At 42.7% G+C, this 12,435-nt stretch overlaps 1 protein-coding gene across 1 annotated transcript; it reads left to right on the top strand.

Moving 5' to 3' along the window:
• The first annotated feature begins 1,170 nt into the window (after positions 1-1,170).
• On the top strand, positions 1,171-11,377 carry otop2 (otopetrin 2). Its single transcript, XM_065010694.1, has 6 exons — positions 1,171-1,764; positions 7,146-7,282; positions 7,403-7,461; positions 7,718-7,845; positions 8,285-9,156; positions 9,960-11,377. The coding sequence occupies exons 1-6, from the start codon at positions 1,308-1,310 to the stop codon at positions 10,128-10,130; spliced, it is 1,824 nt and encodes a 607-aa protein (XP_064866766.1). The 5' UTR covers positions 1,171-1,307; the 3' UTR covers positions 10,131-11,377.
• Positions 11,378-12,435: the final 1,058 nt, after the last annotated feature.

The raw sequence follows: 12,435 nt of genomic DNA on the forward strand, positions 1-12,435 counted from the left end.
TTGTTACTGACAAGGAGCACATGTCCCTTAATGTTGATGATGTGGTTGTTACTGACAAGGAGCACATGTCCCTTAATGTTGATGATGTGGTTGTTACTGACAAGGAGCACATGTCCCTTAATGTTGATGATGTGGTTGTTACTGACAAGGAGCACATGTCCCTTAATGTTGATGATGTGGTTGTTACTGACAAGGAGCACATGTCCCATAATGTTGGTGATGTGGTTGTTACTGACAAGGAGCACATGTCCCATAATGTTGATGATGTGGTTGTTACTGACAAGGAGCACATGTCCCTTAATGTTGATGATGTGGTTGTTACTGACAAGGAGCACATGTCCCATAATGTTGATGATGTGGTTGTTACTGACAAGGAGCACATGGCTGAGCTCTTTATTCACCACTTCATTCCTTTTAAGATGACACCATCTATCTTTTCATATGTGTGCAAATCTTTCTAAAACAGGAAATGGACACAATTCAATGGATATCAATCAACAAGGAGGTAAGAATATAGGCTGTAAGAACATGTTGAAGGCTGGATGTATTGGCTGAAGATGACTGAACTGCTCCCATTTTATTTGTTTGTTTTATTTAACTAGGCATGTCAGTTAAGAACCAATTCTTATTTACGATGACAGCCTACTCCAGCCAAACCTGGACTGTACCAGGGACTGTAGTTACACCTCTTGCACTGAGATGCAGTGCCTTAGACCACTGCCGCCATTCCGGATAATTCATTTAACAGGTGTGGCCGTGCTTCTTAAAAACTTGATCTGACGTCTCTAAACAAGTTATGTAATTTATAGGGATAATCAAGGTGGTCAGCTGATTTGCCTAAGGTGTCTGTCTTCGATTTCCTGTCAACCTCAGGGCCATTCAGAGTCATAAAGAAAGGGGGTGAACAGATGAGCTATTGTCCCTAGTGGCCTTTATGGCCCCATCATATAATGAAGCCAACATTCCAGCTCTGTTAAACCACTTCAGGACATGAAGGGTGATGCTGGTTCCTGTGTTAATGTGTAATTGTAAATTACCCCCCATTGTGGTCTATGGTTCGTATCCCTCGTGGTCTATCGTTACAGCAGGAGCATAATGGGCGGGGCACTGCTTCTGATGATAAACAATGTCATATCACTGATGGGCTTGACATTGATGATGAAATGAGGTTAGAAGCTGGGTTACGGGAAGGAGGGACCTCCTTATACAGGCAGAGGCTTTGAGTGGACGGTTAGGTGTTCATTTTGAACAGAGCGAGCTTGGATTGTAACAAATCACAAACAAACTGTGGACTAGACCTTTGCAGAATGAGAAACATCATGGACTTGACCTTTGGTTTCTTTTCACGCGAATCCAGCAAGATGACATCTGAAGCTGAGATGGAGGTTGAGGAGGGCTACATATCCCCCCCGCCCACCCTCCCTTCCATCCGGCATTCCATCCACTTGGGTGTCCAGGCGGGGAGTATGATGAGGGGGAGCGACGTCTTCTCGACCAGCAGGGGCACGGTGAGGGAGAGGGGCCGTAAGCGCAGCTGGCTACTCTCTAGCATCATCACGGTCAACGTCCTGATCCTAGGTATTGCTCTGGTCAGTGGCAGTGTCTTCAACAACGTTAAGATCAACGCCATCAACCTGCAGATCTTCCTCATCGTCCTCGTCATCCTCACCACTGCCTGGATGCTGTACTACACCATCTACACATCCAGGGAAGATCATGCCGTGCTCTACAAGGATAGCTATGCCGGGCCTGTGTGGCTCAGGGGTAAGAGAAGACACTTTTCTGATCTTCTGGGTCTACAGCTGCTAAATTCCAGAAACTTTTCCAGAGTTCACAGTTTTTGTTTTTCCCCTGAAAATCACTGGAAATTAATAATCTCTCTCTCTGTTAAAATCACTGGGAATTAATAATCTCTCTCTCTGTTAAAATCACTGGAAATTAATAATCTCTCTCTCTGTTAAAATCACTGGAAATTAATAATCTCTCTCTCTGTTATAATCACTGGAAATTAATATTTTTTTTAAATTTTTTATTTTTATTTCACCTTTATTTAACCAGGTAGGCTAGTTGAGAACAGGTTCTCATTTGCAACTGCGACCTGGCCAAGATAAAGCATAGCAGTGTGAGCAGACAACACAGAGTTACACATGGAGTAAGCAATTAACAAGTCAATAACACAGTAGGAAAAAAAAGGGGAGTCTATATACATTGTGTGCAAAAGGCATGAGATAGGCGAATAATTACAATTTTGCAGATTAACACTGGAGTGATAAATTATCAGATGGTCATGTACAGGTAGAGATATTGGTGTGCAAAATAGCAGAAAAGTAAATAAATTAAAACAGTATGGGGATGAGGTAGGAAAAAATGGGTGGGCTATTTGCCGATAGACTATGTACAGCTGCAGCGATCGGTTAGCTGCTCAGATAGCAGATGTTTGAAGTTGGTGAGGGAGATAAAAGTCTCCAACTTCAGTGATTTTTGAAATTCGTTCCAGTCACAGGCAGCAGAGAACTAGAACGAAAGGCGGCCAAATGAGGTGTTGGCTTTAGGGATGATCAGTGAGATACACCTGCTGGAGCGCGTGCTACGGATGGGTGTTGCCATCGTGACCAGTGAACTGAGATAAGGCGGAGCTTTACCTAGCATGGACTTGTAGATGACCTGGAGCCAGTGGGTCTGGCGACGAATATGTAGCGAGGGCCAGCCGACTAGAGCGTACAAGTCGCAGTGGTGGGTGGAATAAGGTGCTTTAGTGACAAAACGGATGGCACTGTGATAAACTGCATCCAGTTTGCTGAGTAGAGTGTTGGAAGCAATTTTGTAGATGACATCGCCGAAGTCGAGGATCGGTAGGATAGTCAGTTTTACTAGGGTAAGTTTGGCGGCGTGAGTGAAGGAGGCTTTGTTGCGGAATAGAAAGCCGACTCTTCATTTGATTTTCGATTGGAGATGTTTGATATGAGTCTGGAAGGAGAGTTTACAGTCTAGCCAGACACCTAGGTACTTATAGATGTCCACATATTCAAGGTTGGAACCATCCAGGGTGGTGATGCTGGTCAGGCGTGCGGGTGCAGGCAGCGAACGGTTGAAAAGCATGCATTTGGTTTTACTAGCGTTTAAGAGCAGTTGGAGGCCACGGAAGGAGTGTTGTATGCCATTGAAGCCCGTTTGGAGGTTAGATAGCACAGTGTCCAAGGACGGGCCGGAAGTATATAGAATGGTGTCGTCTGCGTAGAGGTGGATCAGGGAATCGCCCGCAGCAAGAGCAACATCATTGATATATACAGAAAAAAGAGTCGGCCCGAGGATTGAACCCTGTGGCATCCCCATAGAGACTTCCAGAGGACCGGACAGCAGGCCCTCCGATTTGACACACTGAACTCTGTCTGCAAAGTAATTGGTGAACCAGGCAAGGCAGTCATCCGAAAAACCGAGGCTACTGAGTCTGCCGATAAGAATATGGTGATTGACCGAGTCGAAAGCCTTGGCAAGGTCGATGAAGACGGCTGCACAGTACTGTCTTTTATCGATGGCGGTTATGATATCGTTTAGTACCTTGAGCGTGGCTGAGGTGCACCCGTGACCGGCTCGGAAACCAGATTGCACAGCGGAGTAGGTACAGTGGGATTCGAGATGGTCAGTGACCTGTTTGTTGACTTGGCTTTCGAAGACCTTAGATAGGCAGGGCAGGATGGATATAGGTCTGTAACAGTTTGGGTCCAGGGTGTCTCCCTGTTAGTGGAATTTCTAAATTCCTGTATGTTTTATAGCCAAAACAGATTCGCACTCATTCTAATTCATTAATGAGTTGTAAGTTCATTAATTATGCATGAAGTAGATTGAGACCAGTTTTAAAAGCCAAAGGTAACAGCGTTTATTTCAAGTGAGTACTGCCACATACACATATTTCCACAGGTTATAAACTGAAAATGACGTCAGCGTTTTCTAAACGTTCTATCTATTTCACGAGGTAGAGGGGCCCTCTAGCTCTCGAGCCTTCGCATTATCAGCACGAAGTCAAGGCCAGTCAGTATAAATCAACATTCTAGACAATCTGGAGATGGGCCGTTACCGCCACCTGGAGATTTGTACAACTGAATGAACTAAGGAAAATACCTTCATTGTTACTAAACTCCTGACTACATTATATACAATTGGGAATGGGAGCAAGAGAGAAAATTCACATGTACAGTACATTATAGCATTTGGACTAGTCAGTTCTGATTGGAATGTATACATAATTAGTCATTTCAACCATAATTTCCTCTAACACTCCCCCTTTGAAGAGGGGAATGACTGCGGCAGCTTTCCAGTCCTTGGGGATCTCAGACGATAGGAAAGAGAGGTTGAACAGGCTGGTAATAGGGGTTGCGACAATGGCGGCGGATAGTTTCAGAAATAGAGGGTCCAGATTGTCAAGCCCAGCTGATTTGTACGGGTCCAGGTTTTGCAGCTCTTTCAGAACATCTGCTATCTGGATTTGGGTAAAAGAGAACCTGGAGAGGCTTGGGCGAGTAGCTGCGGGGGGGGGGGGGGGGGGGGGAGCTGTTGGCCGAGGTTGGAGTAGCCAGGCGGAAGGCATGGCCAGCCGTTGAGAAATGCTGAAATGAAGTTTTCGATAATCATGGATTTATCGGTGGTGACCGTGTTACCTAGCCTCAGTGCAGTGGGCAGCTGGGAGGAGGTGCTCTTGTTCTCCATGGACTTCACAGTGTCCCAGAACTTTTTGGAGTTGGAGCTACAGGATGCAAACTTCTGCCTGAAGAAGCTGGCCTTAGCTTTCCTGACTGACTGCGTGTATTGGTTCCTGACTTCCCTGAACAGTTGCATATCGCGGGGACTGTTCGATGCTATTGCAGTCCACCACAGGATGTTTTTGTGCTGGTCGAGGGCAGTCAGGTCTGGAGTGAACCAAGGGCTATATCTGTTCTTCGTTCTGCATTTTTTGAACAGAGCATGCTTATCTAAAATGGTGAGGAAGTTACTTTTAAAGAATGACCAGGCATCCTCAACTGACGGGATGAGGTCAATGTCCTTCCAGGATACCCGGGCCAGGTCGATTAGAAAGGCCTGCTCACAGAAGTGTTTTAGGGAGCGTTTGACAGTGATGAAGGGTGGTCGTTTGACTGCGGCTCCGTAGCGGATACAGGCAATGAGGCAGTGATCGCTGAGATCCTGGTTGAAGACAGCGGAGGTGTATTTGGAGGGCCAGTTGGTCAGGATGCTGTCTATGAGGGTGCCCTTGTTTACAGATTTAGGGTTGTACCTGGTGGGTTCCTTGATGATTTGTGTGAGATTGAGGGCATCTAGCTTAGATTGTAGGACTGCCGGGGTGTTAAGCATATCCCAGTTTAGGTCACCTAACAGAACAAACTCTGAAGCTAGATGGGGGGCAATCAATTCACAAATGGTGTCCAGGGCACAGCTGGGTGCTGAGGGGGGTCGGTAGCAGGCGGCAACAGTGAGAGACTTATTTCTGGAGAGAGTAATTTTCAAGATTAGTAGTTCGAACTGTTTGGGTATGGACCTGGAAAGTATGACATTACTTTGCAGGCTATCTCTGCAGTAGACTGCAACTCCTCCCCCTTTGGCAGTTCTATCTTGACGGAAGATGTTATAGTTGGGTATGGAAATCTCAGGATTTTTGGTGGCCTTCCTGAGCCAGGATTCAGACACTGGACATTAATCATCTCTCTCTCTGTTAAAATCAAAATTAATAATCTATCTTTCTGTTAAAATCACTGGAAATTAATAATCTCTCTCTCTGTTAAAATCACTGGAAATTAATAATCTCTCTGTTAAAATCACTGGACATTATTAATCTCTCTCTCTGTTAAAATCACTGAAAATTAATAATCTCTCTCTCTCTCTGTTAAAATCACTGGAAATTAATAATCTCTCTCTCTCTGTTAAAATCACTGGAAATTAATAATCTCTCTGTTAAAATCACTGGAAATTAATAATCTCTCTGTTAAAATCACTGGACATTAATAATCTCTCTCTCTTTTAAAATCACTGGAAATTAATAATCTCTCTCTGTTAATCTCTCTCTCTGTTAAAATCACTGGACATTAATAATCTCTCTCTCTGTTAAAATCACTGAAAATTAATAATCTCTCTCTCTCTGTTAAAATCACTGGAAATGAATAATCTCTCTCTCTCTGTTAAAATCACTGGACATTAATAATCTCTCTCTCTCTCTCTGTTAAAATCACTGGAAATGAATAATCTCTCTGTTAAAATCACTGGACATTAATAATCTCTCTCTGTTAAAATCACTGGAAATTAATAATCTCTCTCTCTGTTAAAATCACTGGAAATTAATAATCTCTCTTTCTGTTAAAATCACTGGAAATTAATCATCTCTCTCTCTCTGTTAAAATCACTGGAAATTAATCATCTCTCTGTTAAAATCACTGGAAATTAATAATCTCTCTCTCTCTGTTAAAATCACTGGAAATTAATAATCTCTCTCTCTGTTAAAATCACTGGAAATTAATAATCTCTCTCTGTTAAAATCACTGGACATTAATAATCTCTCTCTCTCTGTTAAAATCACTGGAAATGAATAATTTCTCTCTCTGTTAAAATCACTGGACATTAATAATCTCTCTCTCTGTTAAAATCACTGGAAATTAATCATCTCTCTTTCTGTTAAAATCACTGGACATTAATAATCTCTCTCTCTGTTAAAATCACTGGAAATTAATCATCTCTCTTTCTGTTAAAATCACTGGACATGGTATCCAAGAGTACATCTGACTCTGGGGAAGTAGTTGGCCCTGGCCTGCTGCTGTTTTTCCTAGCCACCGTGCTTCTACAACTGCATTGCTTGCTATTTGGGGTTTTAGACTGGGTTCCTTTTCAGCACTTTGTGACATCTGCTGATGTGAAATGGGATTTATAAATACATCTGATTGATTGATTGAAGTAGATTAAGGGCCTCATTGCCAAAATGCCAGAGCATCCATTTAATAATATTTATTTCTGTTAAAATCACTGGACATGAATAATCTCTTTTTGGATTGGGGAAGAGTTCTATTCTAATAGGATATCATTCACTATACCTAGACAAAGTTTTACATTCACCCATTGTTTTTAATGAGTGTGATTATTGAATAAGTGTGAGTTGTTTTCTGTAGGTGGACTGGTGCTGTTTGGCTTATGCAGTCTGATTATGGACGTGTTTAAGATTGCTAACTACGTAGGCTACCTGCACTGTGACTCTGCTGTGAAGATAGCGTTCCCTGTCGTACAAGCTGTATTCATACTTGTCCAGGTAAGAACACAAGTTCTGACATCTCAAATGGAGCTTCCATTAGGTGATATGACGGAAACCACTGAGGGATTTGGCTGGTGGGAGAAATGCAAGTATAGGTGATCATTGTATCTTTCTCAGACATACTTCCTCTGGCTCCACGCTAAAGACTGTGTACAGCTACAACGGAACATAACTCGGTGAGGGTAACTAACTGCTACTGTATAATTGAATTGATTTATTTATTGATGTTGTAAATTGATGTTTGATTGATGTTTGGACATTTAAACCCTGCCGGTTGACCTTACATTTTGCTTGGGAAACATGAAGTCTACTCTATTCTATTAAATTCAGTTCTGTTCTCTTCTATTCTATTCTTACAGAGTTAAATAGGATATACAAATAGTTAGTATTCTATTCTATTCTATTCTGAACTCTTGTGTTTCCCTCTTGAAGCTGTGGGCTGATGTTGACTCTGTCTACCAATCTGATGTTGTGGATGGCAGCGGTCACAGAGGAGTCCATACACCAGACTGTTGTTCTACCAGAGGACGGCAACAGCACACATTCCTATGACATCAGAGGTAGAGAACATTGTGCTGTTGAATCTTCTCTAGAAAATCTAAGTGAAATACTACAGGGTTGGGTTCAATTCCATTTCAATTCAGTATGTAAACTGAAATGGGAATTCCTTGTTTAAGGGTTCAATTCCATTTCAATTCAGTATGTAAACTGAAATGGGAATTTCCTGTTTAAGGGTTCAATTCCATTTCAATTCAGTATGTAAACTGAAATGGGAATTCCTTGTTTAAGGGTTCAATTCCATTTCAATTCAGTATGTAAACTGAAATGGGAATTCCTTGTTTAAATGAAGGATCAATAAAATAAAATACATTTTCAGTTTACTTTCTGAACTTACTGTATTTAAATAGAATTACCGTCGACTATGAAATACAACCAACCGACATAACAAAACATCACCTCAGAGTCAAACAATAAAGCTCATGTGTGATTTTATTTCAGCCCCTGGTGGATCCAGCAGCTGTAACTGCAGCCACTCTGCCTGTGCCGTCTTAGAAAAGGCCTATTACTACCTGTACCCCTTCAACATCGAGTACAGCCTGTTTGCCTCGGCCATGGCCTACGTCATGTGGAAGAACGTGGGCCGCCTGGTAGACGAGCACAACCACCACGCGCTCCATTTCCGCCTGAAGGACGTGCTGGTGGGGCCTGCGGTCGGGCTGGTCATGCTGGTGGCGGGCCTGGGAACCTTTGTTATCTACAAGGTGGACGTGGAGTCGGGGGACCCGGGGAAACGTGACACGGCGCTGATGATACACTACGTGATGAACACGGTGGCTGTGACGCTCATGTCCGTCTCGACCGTGGCTGGTTGCGCCATCTACCGGCTGGACCAGAGGGACCACGTGTCGGGGAAGAACCCCACACGGAGCCTGGATGTAGGCTTGCTGATCGGCGCCTCATTCGGACAGTTCACCATCTGTTATTTCACCATCGTGGCTGTGGTGGCAACGGGGGCCGAGGGCCACCTCAACGCTCTCAACCTGGCTGTCTCCCTGCTCACTGTGATCCAGCTCTGCCTGCAGAACATCTTCATCATCGAGGGCCTGCATCGTGAGCCCTTCCACGAAGACATCCACCGGGCCTCTGTATTCACAAATCCATACGTCCTTCAAGCCCAAGCCCATAGAGACATACACAACCTCCCAGGGACATTCATGGAGACCAAGACGTCCCCGGCCTTCACAGTTCACAGTATGCATGTTGCTCCTTCTGCTCCTTCTAGCTCCCCCCTACCTCAGCGCCATAGGCTGACCTGGAAGAGGAGGGCCCTGAAGGAGATCTGTGCATTTCTGCTGCTCTGCAACATCCTTGTGAGTAGCCTACTGAGTACCCACCACTGTCCTTTTCAAAATGGCTCTTTTAAAGGGCTTGTTAACCTAGGATGTTGTCCTTTCATCCAAAACCGTTTTTATTAAGTTTGGATAAAACTAGGGCCTCCTGAGTTGCGCGGTGGTTTAAGGCACTGCATCACTGTGCTAGCTGTACTGCATCACAGTTCTAGCTGTGCCACTAGAGATCTTGGTTTGTGTCCATGCTCTGTGGCAGCTGGCCGCGACTAGGAGACCCATGAGGCGGGGCACAATTGGCCCAGTGTCGTCTGGGTTAGGCTGGCAGGGATGTTCTTGTCCCAACGCACAATAGCGACTCCTGTGGCGTGCCGGGCGCAATGCACGCTGACACGGTCGCCAGGTGTACGGTGTTTCCTCCGAAACATTGGTGCGTTTGGCTTCCAGGTTAAGTGTGCGTTGTGTCAAGAGGCAGTGTGGCTTGGCTGGGTTGTGTTTTGGAGGACGCACGGCTCTCGACCTTCGCCTCTCCCGAGTCCGTATGGGAGTTGCAGCGATGGGACAAAACTGTAACTACCAATTGTATACCACGAAATTGGGGAGAAGCATTTGGAATAAACTTCAACACCCTAGGTACTTCGAAAATAAGATGAAACTGCTGAACCATCATTTAAAGTAAAACAAATATATGTTTGCATAACTTGCTCATGAAAACGAGTTTACTGGTTATTTCTACAGTACAATACATCATGGTAGAGTATGATCCTAACTAGTATGTTTAAGTTGAAAGATTGGACTGAACATCTTTACTCTGTTTCCGTTGACAGCTCTGGATCATGCCGGCGTTTGGCGCCCGCCCCCAGTTTGACAACACGATTGGAGCAGAGTTTTACGAGTTCACCATGTGGGCGGCTGTTGTGAATATCGGACTCCCCTTCGGAATCTTTTACCGTATGCACTCAGTCGCCAGCCTCTTTGAGGTCTTCTTAACCTCATAAGCTGGAAAATGACAGAAACCATTCTGAACTATTTTTTGTATAATATTTTTTATTAAATATTATAACATGTTTTATTTTATACCCACAAGAAATACAAATGTATACATATGAACAACCATTTACAGCCGCACAGAAACAACAACTACGTCTCATCTGCCCAGACCTGCATGCTCACATGCCCATCCCTAGAACAACAACTGTCTCACCTGCCCAGACATGCATGCTCACATGCCCATCCCTAGAACAACAACTATGTCTCAACTGCCCAGACATGCATGCGCACATGCCCATCCCTAGAACAACTACTATGTCTCATCTGCCCAGACCTGCATGCTCACATGCCCATCCCTAGTGCCTGAATTATTGCCACTTGGCCTTAAATTGTACCAATTTGTTTTTCTCAGTGGCCCATGCTATTTCAACATTTCAATAATAAATCATTCTATTTTTCCATTGTGTTAGTGATGGTGGATTGATTTCTATGTTTTTTGTATACATATTTTCAAGATGAGTGATGAGAAGAGAATCTTGCAGCCCATTGGGTATCTCACTACCCCCCCCATATGCCATGTCTTGAAATGTCCAGACAGACAGATTAAAAGTAAGTTTACATTGTAATACTTCTGACAGCCAATTTTCTAGCTCCGCCCACAACTTTTGGACTTTATAACATTCCCAGAAAGCATGGATTATTGAGTCATTGTTAGTTTTACACTTAAGACATGACTCTGCCCATGTGCTGAAGAATATGTGAATTCTGTCTCTTGTATCAAAAATATCTATGCGTTAATTTATACTGGATTAAGCATAATTTCGTTAGTTATGTTCCAACTTTCCCTCCTTGTGTCAACGTCAATTCTTTTTAATTATTGGTTCCTAGAGCTTATATAATTTTTCTAGGAGATAGTCAGTTGGATAGGCTCTCTGCAAGGTTTTCTTCCCTATCATATGAACATTATTATTACATTTTTTAATTTTTAAAGGTTGCTCTGATGTCCAAACGATTTCAAATTGCATTTTTTTTTTACAAATAACTTCTAAATTGCATGTATTTCAAAACATCTACATTGGTTAGTCCAAACTTACTTTTTAATGATGTCATTTATTTCCTGTTACCAAGTCATTTACAGTTTCTATGCCTTTAGTTTTCCATGTGGACCAATTTATCGGTGAATTCTGAAAAGCTATCCAAGAATTGTTCCATAAGGTTGTGTTTTTAGGGTGTGATGTTGGTTCTTGTAGAATACGTTACAAGAATATGTTCTTCCATATTGTTATATTGTTCTTATCTGTGAAGTTGTTAATGTTCTTATCTTTATCCTTTGAAAATAAACATGTAAAAAGATTCCGGGGATGAGCATTCGCATCTTCAATACTTACCCATTGTTCATCTTTAGTGTATTCAACTATATGTCTCAAGTAAAAGCCTTGGGTGGCGAGTTGATACAACTCCACGTCTGGATGGTTAAAACCACCCTCAAATTTAGGAAGATGGAAAACTTTCCTTTCTATTCTATGAATTGTATTTGCCCATCAAGTCTGTAATGACCGAGTTAACATTTAAAAAATGTATTCGCCACGGTAATCGGTATTACCGAAAATAAATACAAAAACTTTAGGAGCCATAGCATTTTGAAGAGGTTTATTCTACCTGTAAAATGTATGGGAAGATTGTTCCATTTAATTAGATCTGCTTTCATATTATTGAGTAATGGAATAAAGTTATCTTTATACATTTGTTGTTCGTTGTCACTTATTGTAAGGGATTTCCTCCTCTTCTTCCGAAGAGGAGAGGCAAAAAGGATCAGAGGACCAATATGCGGCGTGGTAAGTGTCCATGGTTCTTTTAATACGTAAATGTACACATGAACAACTGAATACAAAAACAAGAACCGTGAAAACCCCAAACAGTCCTATCTGGTGTAAACACAGAGACAGGAACAATCACCCACAAACACACAGTGCAACCCAGGCTACCTAAGTATGATTCTCAATCAGAGACAACTAATGACACCTGCCTCTGATTGAGAACCATACTAGGCCGAAACATAGAAGTACCCAAATCATAGAAAAACAAACATAGACTGCCCACCCCAACTCACGCCCTGACCATACTAAATAATGACAAAACAAAGGAAATTAAGGTCAGAACGTGACACTTATTAAGCAGCCTAAGATTAAAAGAAAACTGTCGTCCACTTAAAGAATTGCTGTAGATCATGAGTTATTATTTTTCTATTGCCATTATTTCATTTTTTCCCAGATGATTTTTAGATTTTAAAGTATTCTCAGGAAAGGGGGGGCA

The sequence above is a fragment of the Oncorhynchus nerka genome, linkage group LG26 (assembly GCF_034236695.1).
Source record: "Oncorhynchus nerka isolate Pitt River linkage group LG26, Oner_Uvic_2.0, whole genome shotgun sequence".
Lineage (NCBI taxonomy): Eukaryota > Metazoa > Chordata > Actinopteri > Salmoniformes > Salmonidae > Oncorhynchus > Oncorhynchus nerka.